This window comes from Aptenodytes forsteri, unplaced genomic scaffold, assembly GCF_000699145.1.
Source record: "Aptenodytes forsteri isolate BGI_AS27 unplaced genomic scaffold, ASM69914v1 Scaffold535, whole genome shotgun sequence".
Lineage (NCBI taxonomy): Eukaryota > Metazoa > Chordata > Aves > Sphenisciformes > Spheniscidae > Aptenodytes > Aptenodytes forsteri.
In genome coordinates, this window is record NW_008795855.1 from 728412 (window position 1) to 747373 (window position 18962).

At 50.1% G+C, this 18962-nt stretch overlaps 1 protein-coding gene across 1 annotated transcript in view; it reads left to right on the forward strand.

Moving 5' to 3' along the window:
* The first annotated feature begins 2582 nt into the window (after positions 1-2582).
* Positions 2583-18962, forward strand: part of EPS8L2 (EPS8 like 2) — a 43832-nt gene continuing 27452 nt past the window's right edge. Inside the window, exon 1 of the mRNA XM_019473231.1 lies at positions 2583-2631. Within this exon, the coding sequence (XP_019328776.1) occupies positions 2583-2631 (49 nt within the window). The remainder of the gene's footprint in view (positions 2632-18962) is intronic.

An 18962-nucleotide genomic window follows, 5' to 3' on the forward strand; every position in this document is an offset into this window, starting at 1 on the left:
CAACAAGCCCTGCAGCAGAGATAGTCAGCCTCCAGAGGGGAAATCCCAGGTGCCAGGGATGACTCCAAAGTATTCCCCAGGGATTACACATAATTTAGCCTAAGCTCAATTAAGAAAAACCTTTGCGAGGCAGCTCTGCTGCCTGCCAGGGATGGCTGTCACGGCAGCCCCATGGCACACACCAAGCACGTTCAAAGGTCCCCTCGCAGGAAATCCCACTGAAGACACTGATTAATTTCTTTCTTCAGGCCAACGACGAGTATTTTAAAGCCGTACCTTTGAATTCTGACAACCTTGTAATAAGGTGAGCGGGGTCCGACCCAGGAGAAGCAAAAAAGAGGCGCTGAGTGCCCAGCCCACAGGCAGATGCCCCCTGAGCTTTTCAAAAGTGAATAAAAAGACTTGAAGACTTTGGTTTGGCTTTCCTTCAACTCATGCACTAGAGCAGAGGTGAATATCTTGGATGCCAATACAAAGCGTCCCCTGAGGTTTTATTATACTTTGTCTTCCCTTCTTTTTTTTTTTCCCCCCTTGCAGTTCTGCTCTCAGAGCAGTGCCTGGATCTCTCTCACATCTTCTCTCACATAATTTAAAATTCTCATCTGAAAAAGGAGGAAAAAAATCTGTGAACTGAGTCTGTCTGCCTCTTACCAAGCACTCAGCCATCGCTGTAAATTCTTCTCCATCCTTATGCTGCCAGTGGAGCAGCATTCACAATTATCTCACTTTTCTCTACGTGGGCAATACCCTGGTAAGGATAACAGCTGGTATAGAGCTTAAAATTGTCACATAACAAGATAATGACACCACAGGCATGAAAAATGACTCGGGATGCTTACAGTCGTGAGCACATGGCCACAGGGATCCATATGTTTGTTAATGGCCTCTGACAGACCATAAAGGCAAAGGCCACATCAGTCCCTGCTAAACTGTAGGCAGGGCTGCTCTGCTAGAAAAGGATGTGCTGAAATATCACAAAGTTGGGGTGTGCCTGGAAGGGATGAGCAAGAGGGGAGAGGTGGAAATAGGTTTCAGAAAGGCATCCTGGGATGTGTCATCTTCAGCCCAGGTCAGAGCTGTGAGACGTGTCTGAGCCACAGGGCAGAGAGCAGCAAGAAAAACCCATCGTGCTCACCTGACTGCTCTCATCTGCCCACGCTGCTGCTTGGGGACCCCAAATCAGAGGCGGGAAGGGCAGCACGCATATGGATAAATCATCTGATAGCGTGTTTTCTAATCACTAACCCTGTCTTTTCTGCTTCTGCTGCAGTTGCCTGTCCTGCGAAGCGACATGAGTCTCAAGGGATCCCTCAGCAGCAACCCCGGCTCATCAAAGTAAGGATCTCCGTGGTGGGCTTCCTCCATCTCATGGCTGGCACCACCACTCCTTCCTACCCCCTACCCAGGGGGATGCTCCTAGCGGTCCCACTTGCCCCCCAAGTCCCTGGTGTTTGTTTCACCCTTCCTGGGCACCTCACAAGCTGTGGCCATAGCCAGCATCACTGCCTCACAGCTCACGTGCCCTGCGTGCTGTGGCTTGGTAATGCCACATTAGGTGTAGAGAGAGGAGAGGGACACCAGCAGCCTTTCCACCTGCGGCTTGGGGACTACGGCAGCCCACGGCAGCTTCCTGATGGAGCCAGAGCCACCAGCTCTCTCCCTCCTTCCTGCACGCTCCTGGTCTCTGGAGAGCAGGGTGTAGGTGTATGAGCACTGTGAACCACTGCCTGCCCTCAGGGGGACATGGTGGCAGAGCAGAAAGTAGCCACTGGCCACCCACTGGCTCACTGCACCGTGCAGGACAGCCCGACCACAGCACCTGAAACCCTGAGGTCCCGCTTTGATCCTCCCCTGCCAGGCCTGAGCTGGAGAAAACACTGTTATCTCCTGGCTGCGTGCTCCTACGCACAACCCAGGCGTGGGAGGGTGGCCCTACAGGGGATGTAACCCATGCTTAGAGACCTGACACCCCAAAACTCAAGTGTTTACACACAATTACGTCCTTCCACATTTTTACATGGGCTATGTTCTATATCTGAGCACCTGCCTTCAAGGAGTACATCTCAAAGGGGTCCCATTAATAAGGGATCTTAATCCTGGCACTTACACTGCCTCAGGTTCAGGTGGACTCCGGGTATCACATGGAGGGGTCTCCGTTTACCTGCGCTGTTCCCAGTGACAAACCCACTTACCGCACACTGGGAGCTGCTGTCCAGCCCCTCCAGAAGCAATGTCCTTCCAGGGGACACTGCGTGTGAAGGTAACTCTAGTGGGGACAGGCCTAGATGGGCTCCTCTGCCTCCTGTTTCCAGCTGCTGGGTTTAGTGACACGTGCCTGCAGTGTGGATAACAGCTAGGGTTGCAGAGGGAGCTGCCAGTACGGTCAGACAAGCAAATGCTTTGCCTGGTAATTCGAAGTCGTACCACATCTGATGGACGTGATGAGGGCAGGGCTGGTCCCTCTCGGGACAGCTGCAGAGCTGCTGTGCTGATTACTGTGTGAGCTGCAGTGTGAAAGCAGATGTTAAAAAGATCCGGAAGCTGATGGTTTATTTGTACCTTCTTTCTTTTACAGTGGCAGCATGGGCAGAGCGGATGGAGCCTCCAAACTGAGCGCAAAGGACCTGTACGGTAAGTCGTGCCCACAAGCACATCTAAGGTTTCCTACAGCAAAAGCACCTCTGGAGATCTGAACACGGCTGTTGGGGAGTTTTAGGCTGGGACTCAGTCAAAGCCACGTGAATCCAGACCTCCATACGCAACAGGCTGGCCTGACATGGCGGCAAAAATGCACCTTACCTCTGCGCCACTGCCTCCCATGCTGGGGACAGCTGTGATTTTGTGAGAACAGACAAGCTATGCAGAACATCGCTTCCCCTCACCCCCACCCGTCACCCAGATCCTCTCCAGTTATGTTAGCAAGCTAACCTGATAAAGGGCCTAACAAAAGAAAGACTGTCCTCAGCAGGTTAATGATTATCCTCTTTAACTACTCAGTGAACCGTGAAAACTCCAGTGCCCTTTGGCTCTTTGGAAGTAGAGGGAATTGGTAGCATGGGTGCTTGTGCAGAGCCTGATATGCAGCTTGTTTATAAACCACCCCAGCTCCAGAGGAGCCAGTGAGTCACTAGGTGAAGAGCTGTAGAAAACAGGTATCAATAACAGTTATTCCTGATCTTAGCAGCTCTCTTAACATATCCCAGGTGAAGACTTGGCCTGTGGGGTAGGCAGAACAAGTAGAAAGTCGTGTGAGAAGTCACCTCCCTCAGTCACTCCCTGGATAAGAAGATGGGGGTTGTCTAGGGGACCACTAGCAGCTTTGGGGGAGTCTGAGCCTGCAAACTCTCCCACCTAAGAGCTGTCGATTTGCCCGGTTGATGCTTTCATTGGGTACAAACAGCCCCTTGTTGGAGAGCTTACATTTGATCAGAAATCTCCCTTTGCAGCTACAAAGTGAGGGTGGTTTATTTGTCCCTGGGAAGTGACTTTGGTTGCTGAACGGTTTTGGCTGGAGGTTTATTGGTGTGGAGTGGCCTGGAGCAGTACCCCGCAAGTGACCTATCTTGCCTGGGGAAAAGTAGTCGCAGGTGGGAAGGCAGGGGCTGTACTTAGTGGATGAAGTGTTAAACAGTCATTGTTAACTTCGATTGGCTGCAAAGAAGTGAAATATGGGAATTTGGTGTTACTAGCCAGGGCTATTTGTGGCCTGGATGCTGCATGATGAACAGGTGCCAAGTGGGGGTCTGAACTGTGTCAGTCACTTGTCAGGAGATGAAAGGACACAAGATAAACCTAGAAAGAAGCAAGAGGATGCGGCGTGGAAATGTTTGGGTGCTGCTCCACTTTGCACACAGGACTGCTAGTTCAGACGAGCTCCTCCTACCTCTAATGGCATCATTTCTTTTGCTGTGCACTGAAAGCTCCTGCAGATCTGATCGGGGCAGAAAGATTATAGTTGCAAGGTAAATAGACAGACGTACAGAGACGTGTAAAAATGAAACCAAGAGCTGACAACTGTGTTGGAAACATGGCACCTGCGCAGTTAGCACCCACAGGCGGAGGCAGCCCAGGGCTCTGAATTGTCAGGGTTTCTGGGTGGGATCTAATTGCAAGCGCAAGGCTGACTTGGTGCTTCGGCACGGTGAGCAGGGACCACCCCGCAATGCCTCCACCACAAAAGCTAGCAAAGGGAAAGGCTGACAAACTGCCCTTAAAACAAACACAGTTTCTCAAATAAGTAATTTTCAACACCGAGTTACATCTTTTACATTTTTTTGCATGGACACACCCCAAAAGCAAATTTCACCAGGGATGGGACCTCTATGACCAAATTCCAGCAAACCTTAAATGAGGACCATAAGTCCATGGGCTAAATCCTCAAGAGGAGTAAATCAGCTGCCCGTTATTTCCCTGCCACCTCTGAAGCACAGTATGAAGTCCACGGTAATTTACTGCATAAATCAGTGCCTGTTGGCTGGCTCAGCCCAGCACTGCACGAATACATCCACAGGGTTTTTGCTTGGCAGAACTTGAAACCCGCCCCGCTAATTCAGCATGCCTTTACCAAAGGACACTCAGCATGTGTTAAACCAATATTTAAATGCCTGGGTCCCCTTCGCGCTCGGATCCTCCCTCCCCCAACATTAATTTCTGCTGTGAGCTGGCACATTTGCGAGTGGAGGGTAGGCAAGAACTAAAATTCCAGGGAGAATTATGTTTCATAATGAAACAAATCACATCAAGCCGAGCTGGCCTTGATTATGTGATTACGATGCTGCTAAGGGACGTTCAGAGCTTACAAGACTTTTCATATTTCCATTTTTCTCCAGTGTAATCAGGCTGGACCCTCAGCCTGTGTACGCTGCCAGGCCTCCAAAGAAACGAGTGCAACAACTCCCAAATTCACAGCACACAGACATCTGCTGCATTTAAAGCTTGCTGAGTAATGTACACAGATGCTCCAATGCACACAGATGTCTAAATATTATTCCTAGGTGAACGAGGCCTTGGTTTTAGCTTTCTTAAGGTTTTTTTTTTTCTACAATAGAGTGCCTCTCACCACAAAGCAGATATGGGAGGAAGGAGGGCACGTACTGAACCATTAGCTCAGGTACTTGGGCTCTAAATGCTAACCCAGCCTGAGCCTTCATTACTGGCCTAACATGACAGGAGTGCCAACTGCAAGGACGCAACTGCTATCTGAGGGCCAAGATGTTCCCAGTATCAACAGGGACTTAGTGGCAGTATTAAAGCCACCTCAGGTGAGACCCTGGAGAGTGATATTTAAAAGCATCATGGTGAGGCTGAAGCAGAGCAGCAGCTCCAGGCTGTGCACAAAGCCAACTGGATGACAGAGGTGGGGGATCTGCTTTGGGGGGTTCAAGGACATAGTGTGAAACTGACAGGGCCACGTAGGTCCACACAGGACACAGCCTCACGGCTGGTGATGGGTGGGGAAGGTGGCTGCTCTGGTGTCACTCTTGGCCTGCTGTAATTGCCTTGATCATCAAGTAGGCAGCACGCCACCGTGTCTTCTTCACTGTGGTGAGCACAGAGGGATGCAGAGAGATAATCAGAGTCACCAGGGAATTCTGCAAAGAAATTGGCTTAAAGCCCTGAGATATCTTCCCCCGGCTCTATCCCTACCAGAGCTGATCAGAGTTGGATACACTTTCTAGGTGCTCAGATGTCCTCGGTGGAGTTCCCTGGCTGTCATGGAGGCAGGATACTCATCCTTTCCTCCCCCCTTAGCAAAATGGCATGACATTCACTCAGATCCACATTCTGGAAGAGTCTGTGGCTGCCTGCGCAGAGCAAGCCCCGGCCCCGCTGGCAGCAGGGGGAATGGCTGGCACCTATCAAGTTGCCACCTTACTCAATGCACAGCAACCAGCTGAATAAATGTTAATGCATACCATAAATAAATTAAGGTGCTTCTCTGCTTACTGGCATCTGTTCTGAACCTAGATGAAAGCCGGGGGGGGGGGGGGGAGAGAGAGTGAGGGGGGGGGGGGGGGGGGGGGGGAACGAGTGTGGCTCTGGCAGAAGCCAAGGGAAGGGCTGGAAGGAAGTGTTTCTGCATAGTGCTTCTCCACAGCAGGCTTCTGCCACCCCTTTCTGTGGTGACATCCAGGTGGACTTCTGCAGGCGTTCATCTAAGCTGCTTTCATGGTTGATCAGGCAGCGTTGTCTCTCGTGATGGATTAGGCTGTGTAACCATGAGAAGCTGCATAGAGTCGAGGGCAGTTTAATGATTAGAGTGGATTTCTCACGGGGCTGTAGGAAGGAAATGGCTCTGCAGCTGCGTTCAGAGCAGCCCATTTCTGTTTGGCTACCGTGTCTGTCCCTGTGGTGCTCAGCCACTTTCCAGCACCCCTGGCCAACTCCTTGGGTGTCTTTGCCTCTCACTTCAAGTGCTGGGGCACAGAAGTGCCCGGCAGATCCGAAACCAGGCTGGCCCCCCAGCAGGGCCGCAGAGCAGAGGGGTGGGATGTGGGGGGGCACCGCAGAGGTGCGAGACACCAGCCTGGCAGGAGAGCAGCATTCGTCTCACATCCAAACCTGTGAGACCCAGCCAGTTGGCTCCAACCTGCCCACCCCATCCTTGATACACTCATTTCTGGGAAAGACCAAAACTTGTCAGGGTACAGGGCTGAAAAAGGGATTTTGGAGCAAGAGAAAGTGCCTGTAGCATGAGTTAGGCTGGAGAAACGTGGTGCTGAACAGCAGCAGCCTGTGAGGCGCGATCACTTGACACTGCATGCCCCCTGTAACCCAAGAAAGGCTTCGGCACTGTAACAAGACACGGGGCACTAACACAAAGAGAAGAGCCATTCCTGCCTGTCTGGCGTGGCCATGGACAGGTATCATCTGCCTGGGGAGCTGTGGGGACAGAGACTCCACCGGTGCCAGCTGCACCCATGAGCCACTGGCGGTGGCTTGGCAGAGGACGCTGGCCCTGGCTAGGCAGAATACACCGATGGCAAAGGAGTAAATTATGTTTAACGGTCATGAACCAACTCCTGGGGGTCTCCACAGACCTCCCTTGTCTCCCAACAGGGCCTCCAGCCCCCAGCCATGTGGAGAGGTGTCTGAGATGAGACTCGCCAGCCCCCAGCATGGTCCCCAGACTTAATTCCTTGCCGCCGGCTCTCCTGCAGCCTCGCTCACACCCTGGGTGAGCACAGCACGAAGCAGGGCCTTGGGGTTGCCGCTATGAGATACCCATCACAGACAAGAGTTGTGCCAACTCACGAATAGCCCCAAGAGCAGAAAGACAGAAACATTGACTCGAGACAGTCTCGCCTTCCCTAAAGCTGCATTGTAAGTGTGCATTTACTATTGATGGCTTGGCACGATGACCAACAAAAGGGTCATTATTTGCTATTAGTTATTGCCTGCCCAAACCATGAGCTTGTTAATTATTTCAGCTGGAGGCCACGTGGCAGTCACACAGTTATCAATGGGACCACTGAGGTGCTGTTCCTTCCCCACAGCCCCCTAGAAGAGGGTTTGTGCACGGATTTAACACACACTGGTATTGTCTGCAAGATACAACCCTGGCAGGAGTGGTGGCTAGAAACCAAGCTTGCTCAGCTGGGTTGAGAGGACCATGCACATGCCTAAACCCAAGGGGATCTGGGCAGCACCTGAACAGTGCCGCTCACGTCATGTCCCTCAGATGCAGATATATCCTCTGTGTCTTTCAGCAAAAGCTGAAAATGGAAAGCACTGGCATTCACTGAGACAATTTCTGAGGTTTGATAGCTGGGCAGGAAGGCCAGGTGTTTGGTTTCAGGAACGTCTGACTCAGATGAGACGTCAGTCCGTGCTCTGAAGCAGGCCTGCGTTGCCATCAGTAAAGCAGTGAGGTTGCAATTCTGGATAAAGCAACTTCACGCCTGACTGACTGAACAGCTGTTTCCTTTAAAGCTATCACCCACAGGAGAGTAAAACCTGAGATCCAGCAAAGATCCAAGACTCCTTGCTGTAGAGAGGAGGAACCACTTCCCTCGGGCTGCCCTGCAGATTCCCGTTTGGGAAATGACAGGGTGACGAAGGGAACTGGTGCTGACCGCAGCAGTACCGACCTAACAGGGATTCCCCAGGTCCAGTGTTTCCTGTACATACCACTCCTCTGAAGGACCTGCTCTGCTTGCCCAAGACCTCCAAAGCACCAGACAGAGCAGATGGACACACAGCTGTCTTGTCTCCAACCAGCTGCACGACCATGGCCAACACATTTCAACCTTGGCCATTGCTTTCCCCTGCTCCTGCCCTTTGCCAGGCCAGACTGAAAGCTGCTTAGAGGAGGAAGTGTCCCTGGATGCATTTGCCCAGTGCAATGGGAGCGAAAGCGCTCCTGCAGTAGGTGGGGTGAAAGGCAATGCAGTTTTTCCACATGCTGTTGCTGTTTGCTTACCCAGCCCACCGCAAGAAAGCCCTGGGCAGTGCTGATCACAGGTCTGAGTCAGAGCAGTGCCTGAGACGTTAATTCCCCATCTCCTCCGCTGCCAGCCTTAAATAACTCCCTTGTCCTCCTCCACTGCTCCCTCGGTGCCATTTCAGCTTCTTTCTTCACATCCCCTTTCCCACCTGAGATTCCAGCTTCAGATTACCCTGGCTCCCCTCTGACACTGCCTTGTGGGTGACCCTTTTATTCAAAGCCTTGGACATTTAATACTCCAACTGGAAACAGGGCTGGGAGAAAAATAGGAAGCCAGCATTCCTGTTGGCTCCTGCAGACCAAAACCCAGTGGTGGGTAAGATGGGGGATGTGTAGGCTCAGCTGAGCCCTGACTGGAGCTACTGGGAGCAGCAGGCTCTGCTCTGGGTGCGGCTGGCTGGAAATCAGAGTTGGCTGGGCTCAGCCCTGGCCGCAGAGCTGCTTTGCAACTGCGCTGACCTGCCACAGGCAGCCCTCGTTTCTGCATCACAGGGCCTTTGGGACAGCAGTTAGCGATGGGGGCTGCAGGGAGGGATCTGCCACCTCTGACGCCGCAGTGCCTGCTCGGCATCTCCAGAGGCCCTTTTTCTTTGTCACTTCAAGACTGCTGAGCGCAAGTTCTCTCCTTGCATGGAGTAACTGCTCAGAGCTTATTCAGAGGAACATTTCTTAAATAGAAATGGGTTGTTGGATATTCCCAAGCACCTTGGGAACAAAAGCTGTGTTAATTAATAACAACAAAAAAAAGGGAAACTTTTCATTACGAGTTGTTTGGTCCTCAAGTAAAGCAAATTCATCAGTTTGTTTAATTAAATCAAGATTCCCCCAGTCTTACTAAATGTATTCTGACACTCAAAAAATGTCATTACCAGCTATGAGAAGTTCAGAAAACAACATTTTGGATTGTTTGGCGAAAATTAATTTGGCATATTTCTTCCAGCTCTGGTTGTAAAGGAAAAAAGCAACACCTCTACCCACGAGCTTCCCCTGCAGCTTCTCAATACTCTGATTATCTTCCGCTGAGCGGCCCCTGGGTGCCTGCCCAGCAGACAGTATGCTACTGTACATACTGTCTTGCATTCCCTGGCATGCTGGACACAAACACGCAGTGTTTCTTGACGTACTCAGTCCTTGCACAACCCGGGAGGTGGGTCAGGTTTTTATTTGCTCTTCTAGAGTGGGTTGTGTCTTCAGCTAATAAAACAGGAATGTGTGCACTTGGGTCAGAGCTAGTAGCAAATATTAAGTGTGCCAAGGAGGAATTCAGCCTCGTGACACCTACTAGCAGCTGCCGACATGCTGTCAGTAAAGCAGCTCACTGCTGCCACCGACCATTAACACCTCTAGCTGTCCCCAACCTCAATGAGAGCCTTTTCATTCACTTCAAGAGCTTCCAGATCATGTACTAATGTGCCACCCCTGAGTGATAGCTGCCCCATGCAAAGATTCCCAGCATCACAGCCACCGATACAGACAAGCTCTGGCAGTTCAGAAAGTACCATGGTGCGAACAGGAAAACCAGGGAGCTCAATGCTTCATAAGAAGCTGCAAAGATGCTTCCAAAATGGAGTCCTTCGCGTGCTGGCCGGCCATGAGGACCCCCAAGAAGGGAAGCCTCTGCAGCAGCAGAAGCAAGGTACAGACCTGCAGATGCCTCCCCGTCAGGAGCTCAGACGCAGCAGGTCTGTGCAGCACCCGAAACCAGATCCTTGACTAACCCTGCAGAACCTGGAGCATCCTCCCACTCGGCACGGAAGCAGGAACCTGTCAGATCGGCAGAGCTGCACTACCGCAGATGCGCGGTCAGACTGCCAGATCAGATCTGGCCCCTTGCTCAGATCCTGGGAATGGATGCTATTTCATAAGGCTGCTTTATAACGCAGGCCTGGCAAATTTGCATCATTGCCATTAGCATAGAGAGGCATTTACTGCTCTGTTTCTCCTCTGGAGGGCTGTGTCCTGACCTGTTGGTTTGGCACAAAGACTAGCTCATGCTGCACTGGCAGGTTACTATAAACAGCGTGTGCACTGCTAGATCATATATAGATAATATAAAGAATTGGCAAGCTCCAGAAGGCAACAGCCAGGACTTTACTTAGGCTGTTCTAATGGACGTGGAGGCCAGGGAGGTCACTAGTGTGATGCAGGGAATCAAGGAGAGGTCCTTGGTCTGATACTGCCAACGAAAACAAACCTAATCCGATACCTCTTTGGTTCCTCACAGACTGCTTCACATATGACTTGTCCATCCCCCACGTTTCCTGCTGTGCCTTCTGCCCAGCAACGGCTGAAAACAAATACGGGGAGAGATGGGGAGGATCAGGGACGATCCCGTGTGATAAACTCGCTAATTAATCAGAGAAGGATGTGCACAGAGGGGAGGCTGGGGCCCTCGCAGCTCTGGTGTAACTGGCTGCATTTGTTACAGAGGCAGCTGTTTACACCACAACTGACTTTGGCCCCAACGTACAGCAAGAGCACAGGCAAGTTTTTGTTTAGAGCAGTTTAGAATGTAAATGGATGGAAAGAGATGGTATCTTGGGACAGAGCTTTGGGATCCTGCCTGTAGCAGCCTGTAACCCCCGTGCAGCTCAGCGTAGCACCACAGGTGCTCCCCCTGCCAGTGGCAGGAAAGAAGGGCTCAAATTCCCCTGAAACACTGGGAACACGTAGTGTCACGGCAGTCCCAAGGCCTTCTGTCCTCTCACAGACACTTAAGAAAATGCAAAAAGAGCAGAAAAAAAAAAATGCTATAACCCACTAACAATCTGGGGAAAGCAGAGTGTGGGGGGAGCACACCCCATTCGGCCTGTTTACCCCATATGCGGAGGCAGAAGTGTCTTCTGCGTGGAGATGTACAGTCATACAGCTGTACCCCAGCACAGTCGGCAACCATAGGTGCTTTTGTCATACCTCTCAGCTAACATCTGTTGGCTATCTGCTTCAGGGTCAGATAAGGTGAACCCCAGAGGAGCCTGTTTCCCTCCTCCCTAGTCTGATGTTCCCCCCTGTGAATATTCACAGGCCATTTCGGAAGCTGGCAGCAGAGGCAGGGCCCAAGCCCAGGCGCACCGTTGGGTGTCTTACCCCTACAACCACCCTTTCTCCCACCCTTGGTACCACTGGTATGTTGTACTGGGGATGCTCTGCCCTGCTGGCTTGGCAGAGGCCATGAACGAAGAGAGACAAGCCCAATTCTGCCCTCCTTTGCACTACTCTACATCCCTAGAGACTTTAACCAAGTTATTTCAGCTCTAAGCTGGTCCCAGTGGGCAGAATTTTTATCCCACTAGCCGATCTCTTGTGCACACAATCCATCGGGCTGGAGGGAGTGTTCACAGCCACGTCCTAACTCCCTGCAAAAAAGGGTGTTGCATGGAAATGGGGAGGAAACTTGGCACAAAAGACGTGGTTTGGCTTCCTGGACCAAGCTGATAATCCCGTCCCTCCAGGATGTGCATCGATCCTACTTTTTTTTTCCTCTCATTTTCTCATTTATTACTGTCTTTCATCCCTTCCAGTCCTTAACATAAAGCCAAACAGGATGCTCTCCCTTCCAGCCAAGATTTTAGCCTCGTCACTGGGATTTCAACCCAGCACCCAGTTTTGAGCCCTTGGGTAAAATCTACCTTGCTACCTCTGCAGTGATCTGAGCTTTTTCCATTTCCTCATGTGGCCACTGGTGCCAGTGGGAAACATCATTCCCACAGCACTCTTTATCTGTAAAATATTGGCAACAGACAACATTCTCCAGAGAACAGCTTTGCAGTTTTCCCCACACCTCTGGGTAGGAGGCAAGGTTAAAGCTAGCTGGTTAGGAAAGGACTGAACAACTAAACTGAATTCAGTTAAAGAACCATTTATAGGGTTTTTTTCCCTGAAAGGTGTGTCTTAGGGTTCACTGGGCCAAATCCTTAGAGGCAAGAGATGAGATAATGTACCGAAGTGTGTGCATGTCCCACGTGGCATCCACACTCAAGTCATTCAAAACTTCCTGGATTACCCATGCCATTCATACAAGTGTTTGGGCTCAGCAACGGCGCGACTGTGAATTACCCATCATTGCTCTTTAGGCCACAGCAGTGGATTGCACCAGCCACCTTCCTCCAGATGGGACAGGATCCCCATGCTATGAGGTTTTTTTTTTTGTTGCCAGACACCAAAAGCAAGGGACAAAGCTGTATTGTTTTCCCATCTCTTTGGCTCTCTTGGCAGACAGAAGGGGAAAAGTACAGTGGTGGTCACTGTGGGCTCATGCCAGCTTTTATCACCTTCAGATGTTTGCTGTACTAGTGCCACAGCCCTGGAGCTATCCTTGCCCTTTGCAGCCCATCCCATGTTCTGTCCAAAGAGTCCTCCGCTGCTACAGCCTCTAAAGGGCACAGTGGAAGTTAATTCATTTAAACAGAGGTGCAGATTGGTGTCTAACCTCTGACAGCAGCTGCCATCTAATTTTGGGAAAATCATTGCTATATTCCTGTAATGCTTATTTATCACATGGGGATTATGCAAATTCTCTGCCTCCTGGGGACAGGGTGTGGGTTGGATAACATGTTATGGTACTCCGGTCTTCTCCATAGCAAGACACTGTAGAAATGCAAAGTGTCCTAGTAGGAGAGGTGTCAGGTAAACCGGGAGGAAATTAGCTACTGCTGCTAACATGCCAGCGTTCATTCATACAAAATTAAGCAGACAGAGGACAGGGCTGTGCAGAAGGGCAGTGCGGGAGCTACCCAGGACATGCAACCTGTCTTCTGAAGTCTTTTCTGGCCAAGGGAGTTCACCCGTCCAACGTAAAGGATCCCCCTTGATCCATAGAGTCAAACAGCCACAGATCTCCCTGCAGGCATTGTTCTGTGCATGGCATATTCAGTTCAGCCCACCATAATCAGAGACAGATTTAAGCTAGGGCAAATAATGATGCATCCACGGAAAGGTCTGCAGTATTTCACCACATTGCTTTGAAGTAAACGAACAAAAACACCCCTCTTTTTTTTAAAGCACCCACGCTTCTCGGATAGATGTGGCCTAAGACTGACTATTTTGTGATTTGCAGCCTGGATCTTTACTTCTTCCTGTGTTTAAATCAAAACTAAATGCTAGGAAAGAAGGAGATTTCAGTGTTCTGGCACCCTGCTGTCCCCGGAAAGCCTGGCTGTTTTCAGGCCACGTGGTTATAGTCGCAGATGCCAGGAGGAAGCACAAAAATAAAAGTTTCCATGGGTGTGGGGACCAGGTAGAAGCCAACGATACAGAAGGGATTTCAGGACAAGGAACAAGCAGACATCTTAAAGAAAGGGACAGGAAAGAGAATATGCAGAAACACCCCCTTCCTCACCCTGGGCAGCTTCTGGGACGTCACTTGAATGGCATCCTGAGACAAAATAGAGGCACTTTGTTCTAGTTCTCTGACTTTTAAAGGTAATGCAGAAATGTCCCCAGGGAGAAGCAACAGAGGAGGGGGAACATCTGCATTTTCTCCCTGCCCCGGGGCTTGCTTCTGTCTGGAAAAGGCTGCAAATAGCTAGAGGGGCCTTTGGCTCCTCTGAGTGAGCTTAACCCTGAGTGCAGGTGATGGGAAGTGGGGCTATGCAGAGCTCTGAGGTTTTGACAGGTCCCCAAGATTTCCAAGGGCTTCTCCAAATATTTTCTCAGAGGTACATGCTGAGATCTCCACTGACCATGACACGTGCAGCTTCTTTGAGCTTGGAGGATGGGGCAAAGGCATCAGAGGGGACCCCAGAAAGCCTGTAGGCAACCAGCCGCAGCCTTGACCATTGCTACAGCTCCACGGGCTGTTCTCCTACCAGAAAGCCAGTCTGGTTCTCCTACCAGAAAGCCAGCCTACAGTCTGGTAGGCTGTTCTACCAGAAACGCAGCCCTACGCTAGCCTCCCTCTGGAAACCCCATCCCTCTGGTATATCTTCCCTTCCTCAGGGAATACCAGCTCTTGACATGGCTCTGCACCCTTCCTTTCAGGGCTGGAGACGTTTGCCTGTCCTAATGTAAAAACCTTTTGTTTCCAGACTGACCACTTCAGCCTTTTCCATTCCCTTCTAAAAAGGAGGGGACGGGATGTCTTAAAATCTAAATTTGTCTCCGTCCCACACAGACGCGGTGTTCTCATTTCCATTAGTGTCATCTATTTACATGAGAAGTGCTTGGTGAGGAAATTGAGGTTACCGAGAGAAAAAGAAGTTACTCACATCAGACACGAATCCCTGCGGCGTGTGTTGCCGTGTGCCCTCTTCCAGACCTTGCCCCACATTTGAAGTAGGGCAGACTGCAATTAAAACACACAGCAAACAGAAAATGCCATTGAGCCTTCAATGCGAGCCTAAGGTGGGAAGTGGCCATGCTGAAATATTAATCAATTTACTCAAGGTCACTCTGGAAGCTAATGGCTGAGCAGGGAGCTGTGCTGGGTGTCTGAGGTCTTTGCCCCCCCGAACTATCCTCGGTTCACCTCTGAGTTGGCACTGGCGGTGCAAAAGGCACCGGCTCAGAGACGTGCAGTCTCTGTTAACACCTCTGCCAGCGTGCCCAACAGTAAATCATTTCTACTTGCGAACAGGAGCCCCTTCAGGGCTACCAGGAATTAGCCACAGAGGCAAAGCACACTGCTGTGTTTTCAGTTACAGGCACAGAGATACAAGGTGCAAAGTGCTCGGGTATCCTGCCAAGCTGATGGCACACCTCAGCCCTAAAGAGTGTTAGAAAAGTATTAAAAAGCATTAGAAGTCAGCTTCTGTCAACCCTTGCCAGGTTCTGAATGAAAGCAGCAGCATCTCTTTTCATGTTCATTGTCTCTGGGCTATTTTTGTATATACATACATATTGTATGCACATACACATCTTTGTATGTTTAGCATGCTGCTGCAGCCGCAGACAGGTTTGCTACCAGCACTCAGCCCTGCGTCTTTGGAGGAGTACCAAAAGGAGCTCAATTTAAAAGCTCTTCTCTGCTGGCCAAGGAGAAAGGTGAAAACCCCAAGCTAAATCCCAAGGAAAGCAGCCCTTCGGGCCAGTACTTGTTCTGGAGAGACACCTGCTGACAATGCCCACCGAGCCCGAGCTGAGCTCAGGGAAACGCTCATCCTCCTTCCATGGAAGCCAAGAAGAAATAAAAGCGTAACGGAGATGCAAGGGGAATCTAGGGGAAAAGGTTCACACTACCAAGGTGGAACCCAAAGCAAAAGCATGCTGCAAACCTGCACGTGATCCAAGCCCCGATCCCAACTCCACCACCCCTTGTGCCTGACCAGCATTTCGCAGCCCCAAACCAGGGCAGGCCATGGGAGTGAGAGCACCTGACAGACACTTAGCAAGAAAACTTTTAGTGCAAAAGACCTGCAGTCTAATACACTTGAGAGGTTTGAGCTTGTTCAACCGTAACCAGTTTTTAACTGCCCTCCTCGCCAGCTCTCTGATTTTAGGACAGCCAAAGAAACCCCAAATTCCCACTAGGTGTGAGCTAAATCAAAATAACCTGGAACAGGAGCATTCACAGAGACTGGGTGGGTTGGCTTGAAATCCTATCCCATTCTAGGCAGGAAAAATCTAGGCACCAAGCTGCATGTTACATGCAGGGGCACACACACTCGTGAGGAAGGACATTTGCAGAAATCCTGGCAATCAGTGCCGAGGAGGCACGTGCCTGTAAGATATTTTAACTCCTGTCAACTCTCTGGGAAAGCAGCAGATTCAGGCCAACTTCTCCTTCCTTTACACAGGATCTGCTGGCAGGAGGTTTAAATACCAGCTAGTCAGGTGAGAAGTGAATACAAGGACACCCCCAGGACTAAGCTAAAGCTCCAAACCAGTGCTTTGGGGTTTGTTTTCTGCTCGTCACAGCAGGATGCTCCGTTCGCTGCATTTACTCCTTGCTAGCACTCTTCTGCATGCAAGGCTTAAAGGAGAACGTGCGTCAGCGTTGGCAAATTACCCCCCAGCCAACACTCAGGCTGTAATTCAGTGTCACACCTTCTCCATCACTATCACCAGCATCAGGAACTGCCATCCTTTCCAATCCTGACCCTCATTTCTCTGTCCCATTGCTGCAGTCCACTGACCCCTCCGCTGTCCCCGCCCAACTGTTTGTGGGACAAGTTCAGTCAAGTGAGCTCAGGGAAAGGGACGGACAGGGTGCATGGTCTGAACTAGTGTGGAGCAGCAACAGGAGCAACAGCAGCAGCAAGCAGCTACTGGAGATGTTGTCCACTTGCAGGAGTCTCAGTGATTCCTGGTAGCTTTGGAGAAGATGTAAAGGACAGGCTTAGTAGATCTTGTAGAAAACAACTCCATGGCTTGGGAGCAACCAGGAGACAGTGCTTTCTTGGGGTGAAGTGGTCAGAGAACATTTTTGCTAGGATGTAATCAGAAGAGAAGGAAAAGGCTGTCAGAGCAGCACTGCTTCAGTCACTACTTGTGTTGAGCATGACAGCTTTCCCTTCTGTGGGTGCCCTGTACCCCTTTGTCCCACTTGCTGGACCTCTTCCCACGCATAGACCCAAGGCAGGAGACCCACGGAGTGAGCAGGTGTGTGCACCATGCAACCTTCCTTCTTCCCTTGCACACACCCCGGCTCCTTTCCCTGACCAGCAGCTTGGGTCTGTCACTGTCACTCCCACAGCAACCATGATAAGATACACTTGTAAAGAGTTTGTTAAGGAGTCTGTTAACAAATGTGCAAACGACACAAAAGCAGACCACTTCCATTCCACTCCCTCTTTGTCCCTACTCCTATCGCCCACACTCATCACTCTTCCTTCTTTTCGTGACAATGCATACCTGGCAGGCAACAGCCTGCTCCTGTCCCTGCTGAAGGTGGCCAGGGTGCAGGGAGAACCTGCTTGACTTCTCCAAGTGAGCCCACGTCGCTCACTCCTCGGGGCTGGGGCTTGGCGGCTTCTCTGTCTGCAAAGCAACTTGTGCCTGACAACCAAGAGCAGGAAGGCAACGCTGAGGGATACCATGTCTGGCCATATTGGGCACTGAGAGGCCACTTCACAGGGGGAAACAAATGGGATAGTAACTTCAATAGTACAATAGTAGCAGCAACAGATAGGAAACAGTCTCTTCTCTTTTACACAAGGGACAGAGGAAAAAAAAAAAAAAGACAAGACACTAGCAGTGGTAAGGCCAGAACTACTGCCTGAGCTCCTTCAACCCCTTGAGCTGTGCTCATTTACCCAGAAGGGAAAGGATTTGCACAGAGACAAACCAGGGAAGAAGAAAGTGCATAGGCAGGTATTTGTCCCGCTGAACAAACTAAAAGGATGCAAAACACTTGCAGTTTCAGAGGACAGCAAGAGGAAAAGTCAAACAAACCGTGGTGTCCCTAGGGAGGAGCTACATCACCAGCACCTTCGTTCGGCTGCTATCCTCTTTCTCAAATTATCACCTAAAGGAGTGACCAGATGCAGCCCTGGTTGCCCGTAGCCCATCCACGTGGGCAGAGGCCTTCCAGGGGCATCACAGGATGGTCACCGCTCCAGCAGACCCTGCTCCTTCCCAGAGCTCCTTACCACCTCCAGCCCCTTCCAGTTACTGCCCTGCCCTTGCTCTGCTTTATATTCACTTCATTTCACTGTCTGCACTTTGAAATAGACTTTATCTTCAGTTTTCCATCTTTTTTATTAAAAAAAAAAAAGTCACGGTCTTCTGATTACAAGGAGAGCTTCAAATTTTAGCAATCAAAAATACTACCAGTTTTTTCTGTAAGTCTTTGGAGCATGTTTGTCAATTAAGATGTGACATGCCACTAAAAATGTAAACTAAGGGAACATTTTGGAAAGTTTTACCTGGGTCTTGCACCACTTCACCAAAAGATCCTTTTTTTTTTTTATAAATTTGGAAACTGACCGAATGAGTTCCTACAAGGATATTCATTTTCTAGGTGCCAGCCTCTTTAATGTGAAATTCGTTAAATGAGACCACATGTTCCATGTTCAAAGAAAAGGGGAAAACGAGAGAGAAGCCAACATCTCTGAGAAGGCATTAAAGAGAGCTTTGAAGTAAACCACAAATAAACTAAGATTGATACATATTTCTTTAAAACGCGAGGAGCCCTAATGTTTGCTGTGTTATGAAATCCCCTTGGTTGTGACTGTTGCTACAGAGGACAGGATATTCTAACACAGGCTTTAAGAAGGGTGGAAATGTATAAAACTTCCATTACATTTTCTAAGCAAGCCAGAGATCAGAGGATGTCCTCTGCTAGTGAGGAAGATGTTTTCAGTTTGGATGCTCCCAGATCACTCTGGGCCTGGATAGTTACTCCTCTGCTATTCAAGCAAAGTATTTATAAGGAATCCCTGGACAAGTACCAATTAAACAGCAAGTAAGAGCTGGCAGGGTAAATTCTTACAGGACTATATTCAATAGCTTCATGAAATTCCAAGCACTTTTTTCCCAATTGTTCTTTACTGCTGCTTTCCAGTAAGAAATGCAGGAAGTAATGAAGATTTGTTGCCTCATAAAAATATTGTACAAGAAACGCAGGTTCTGACTGGCT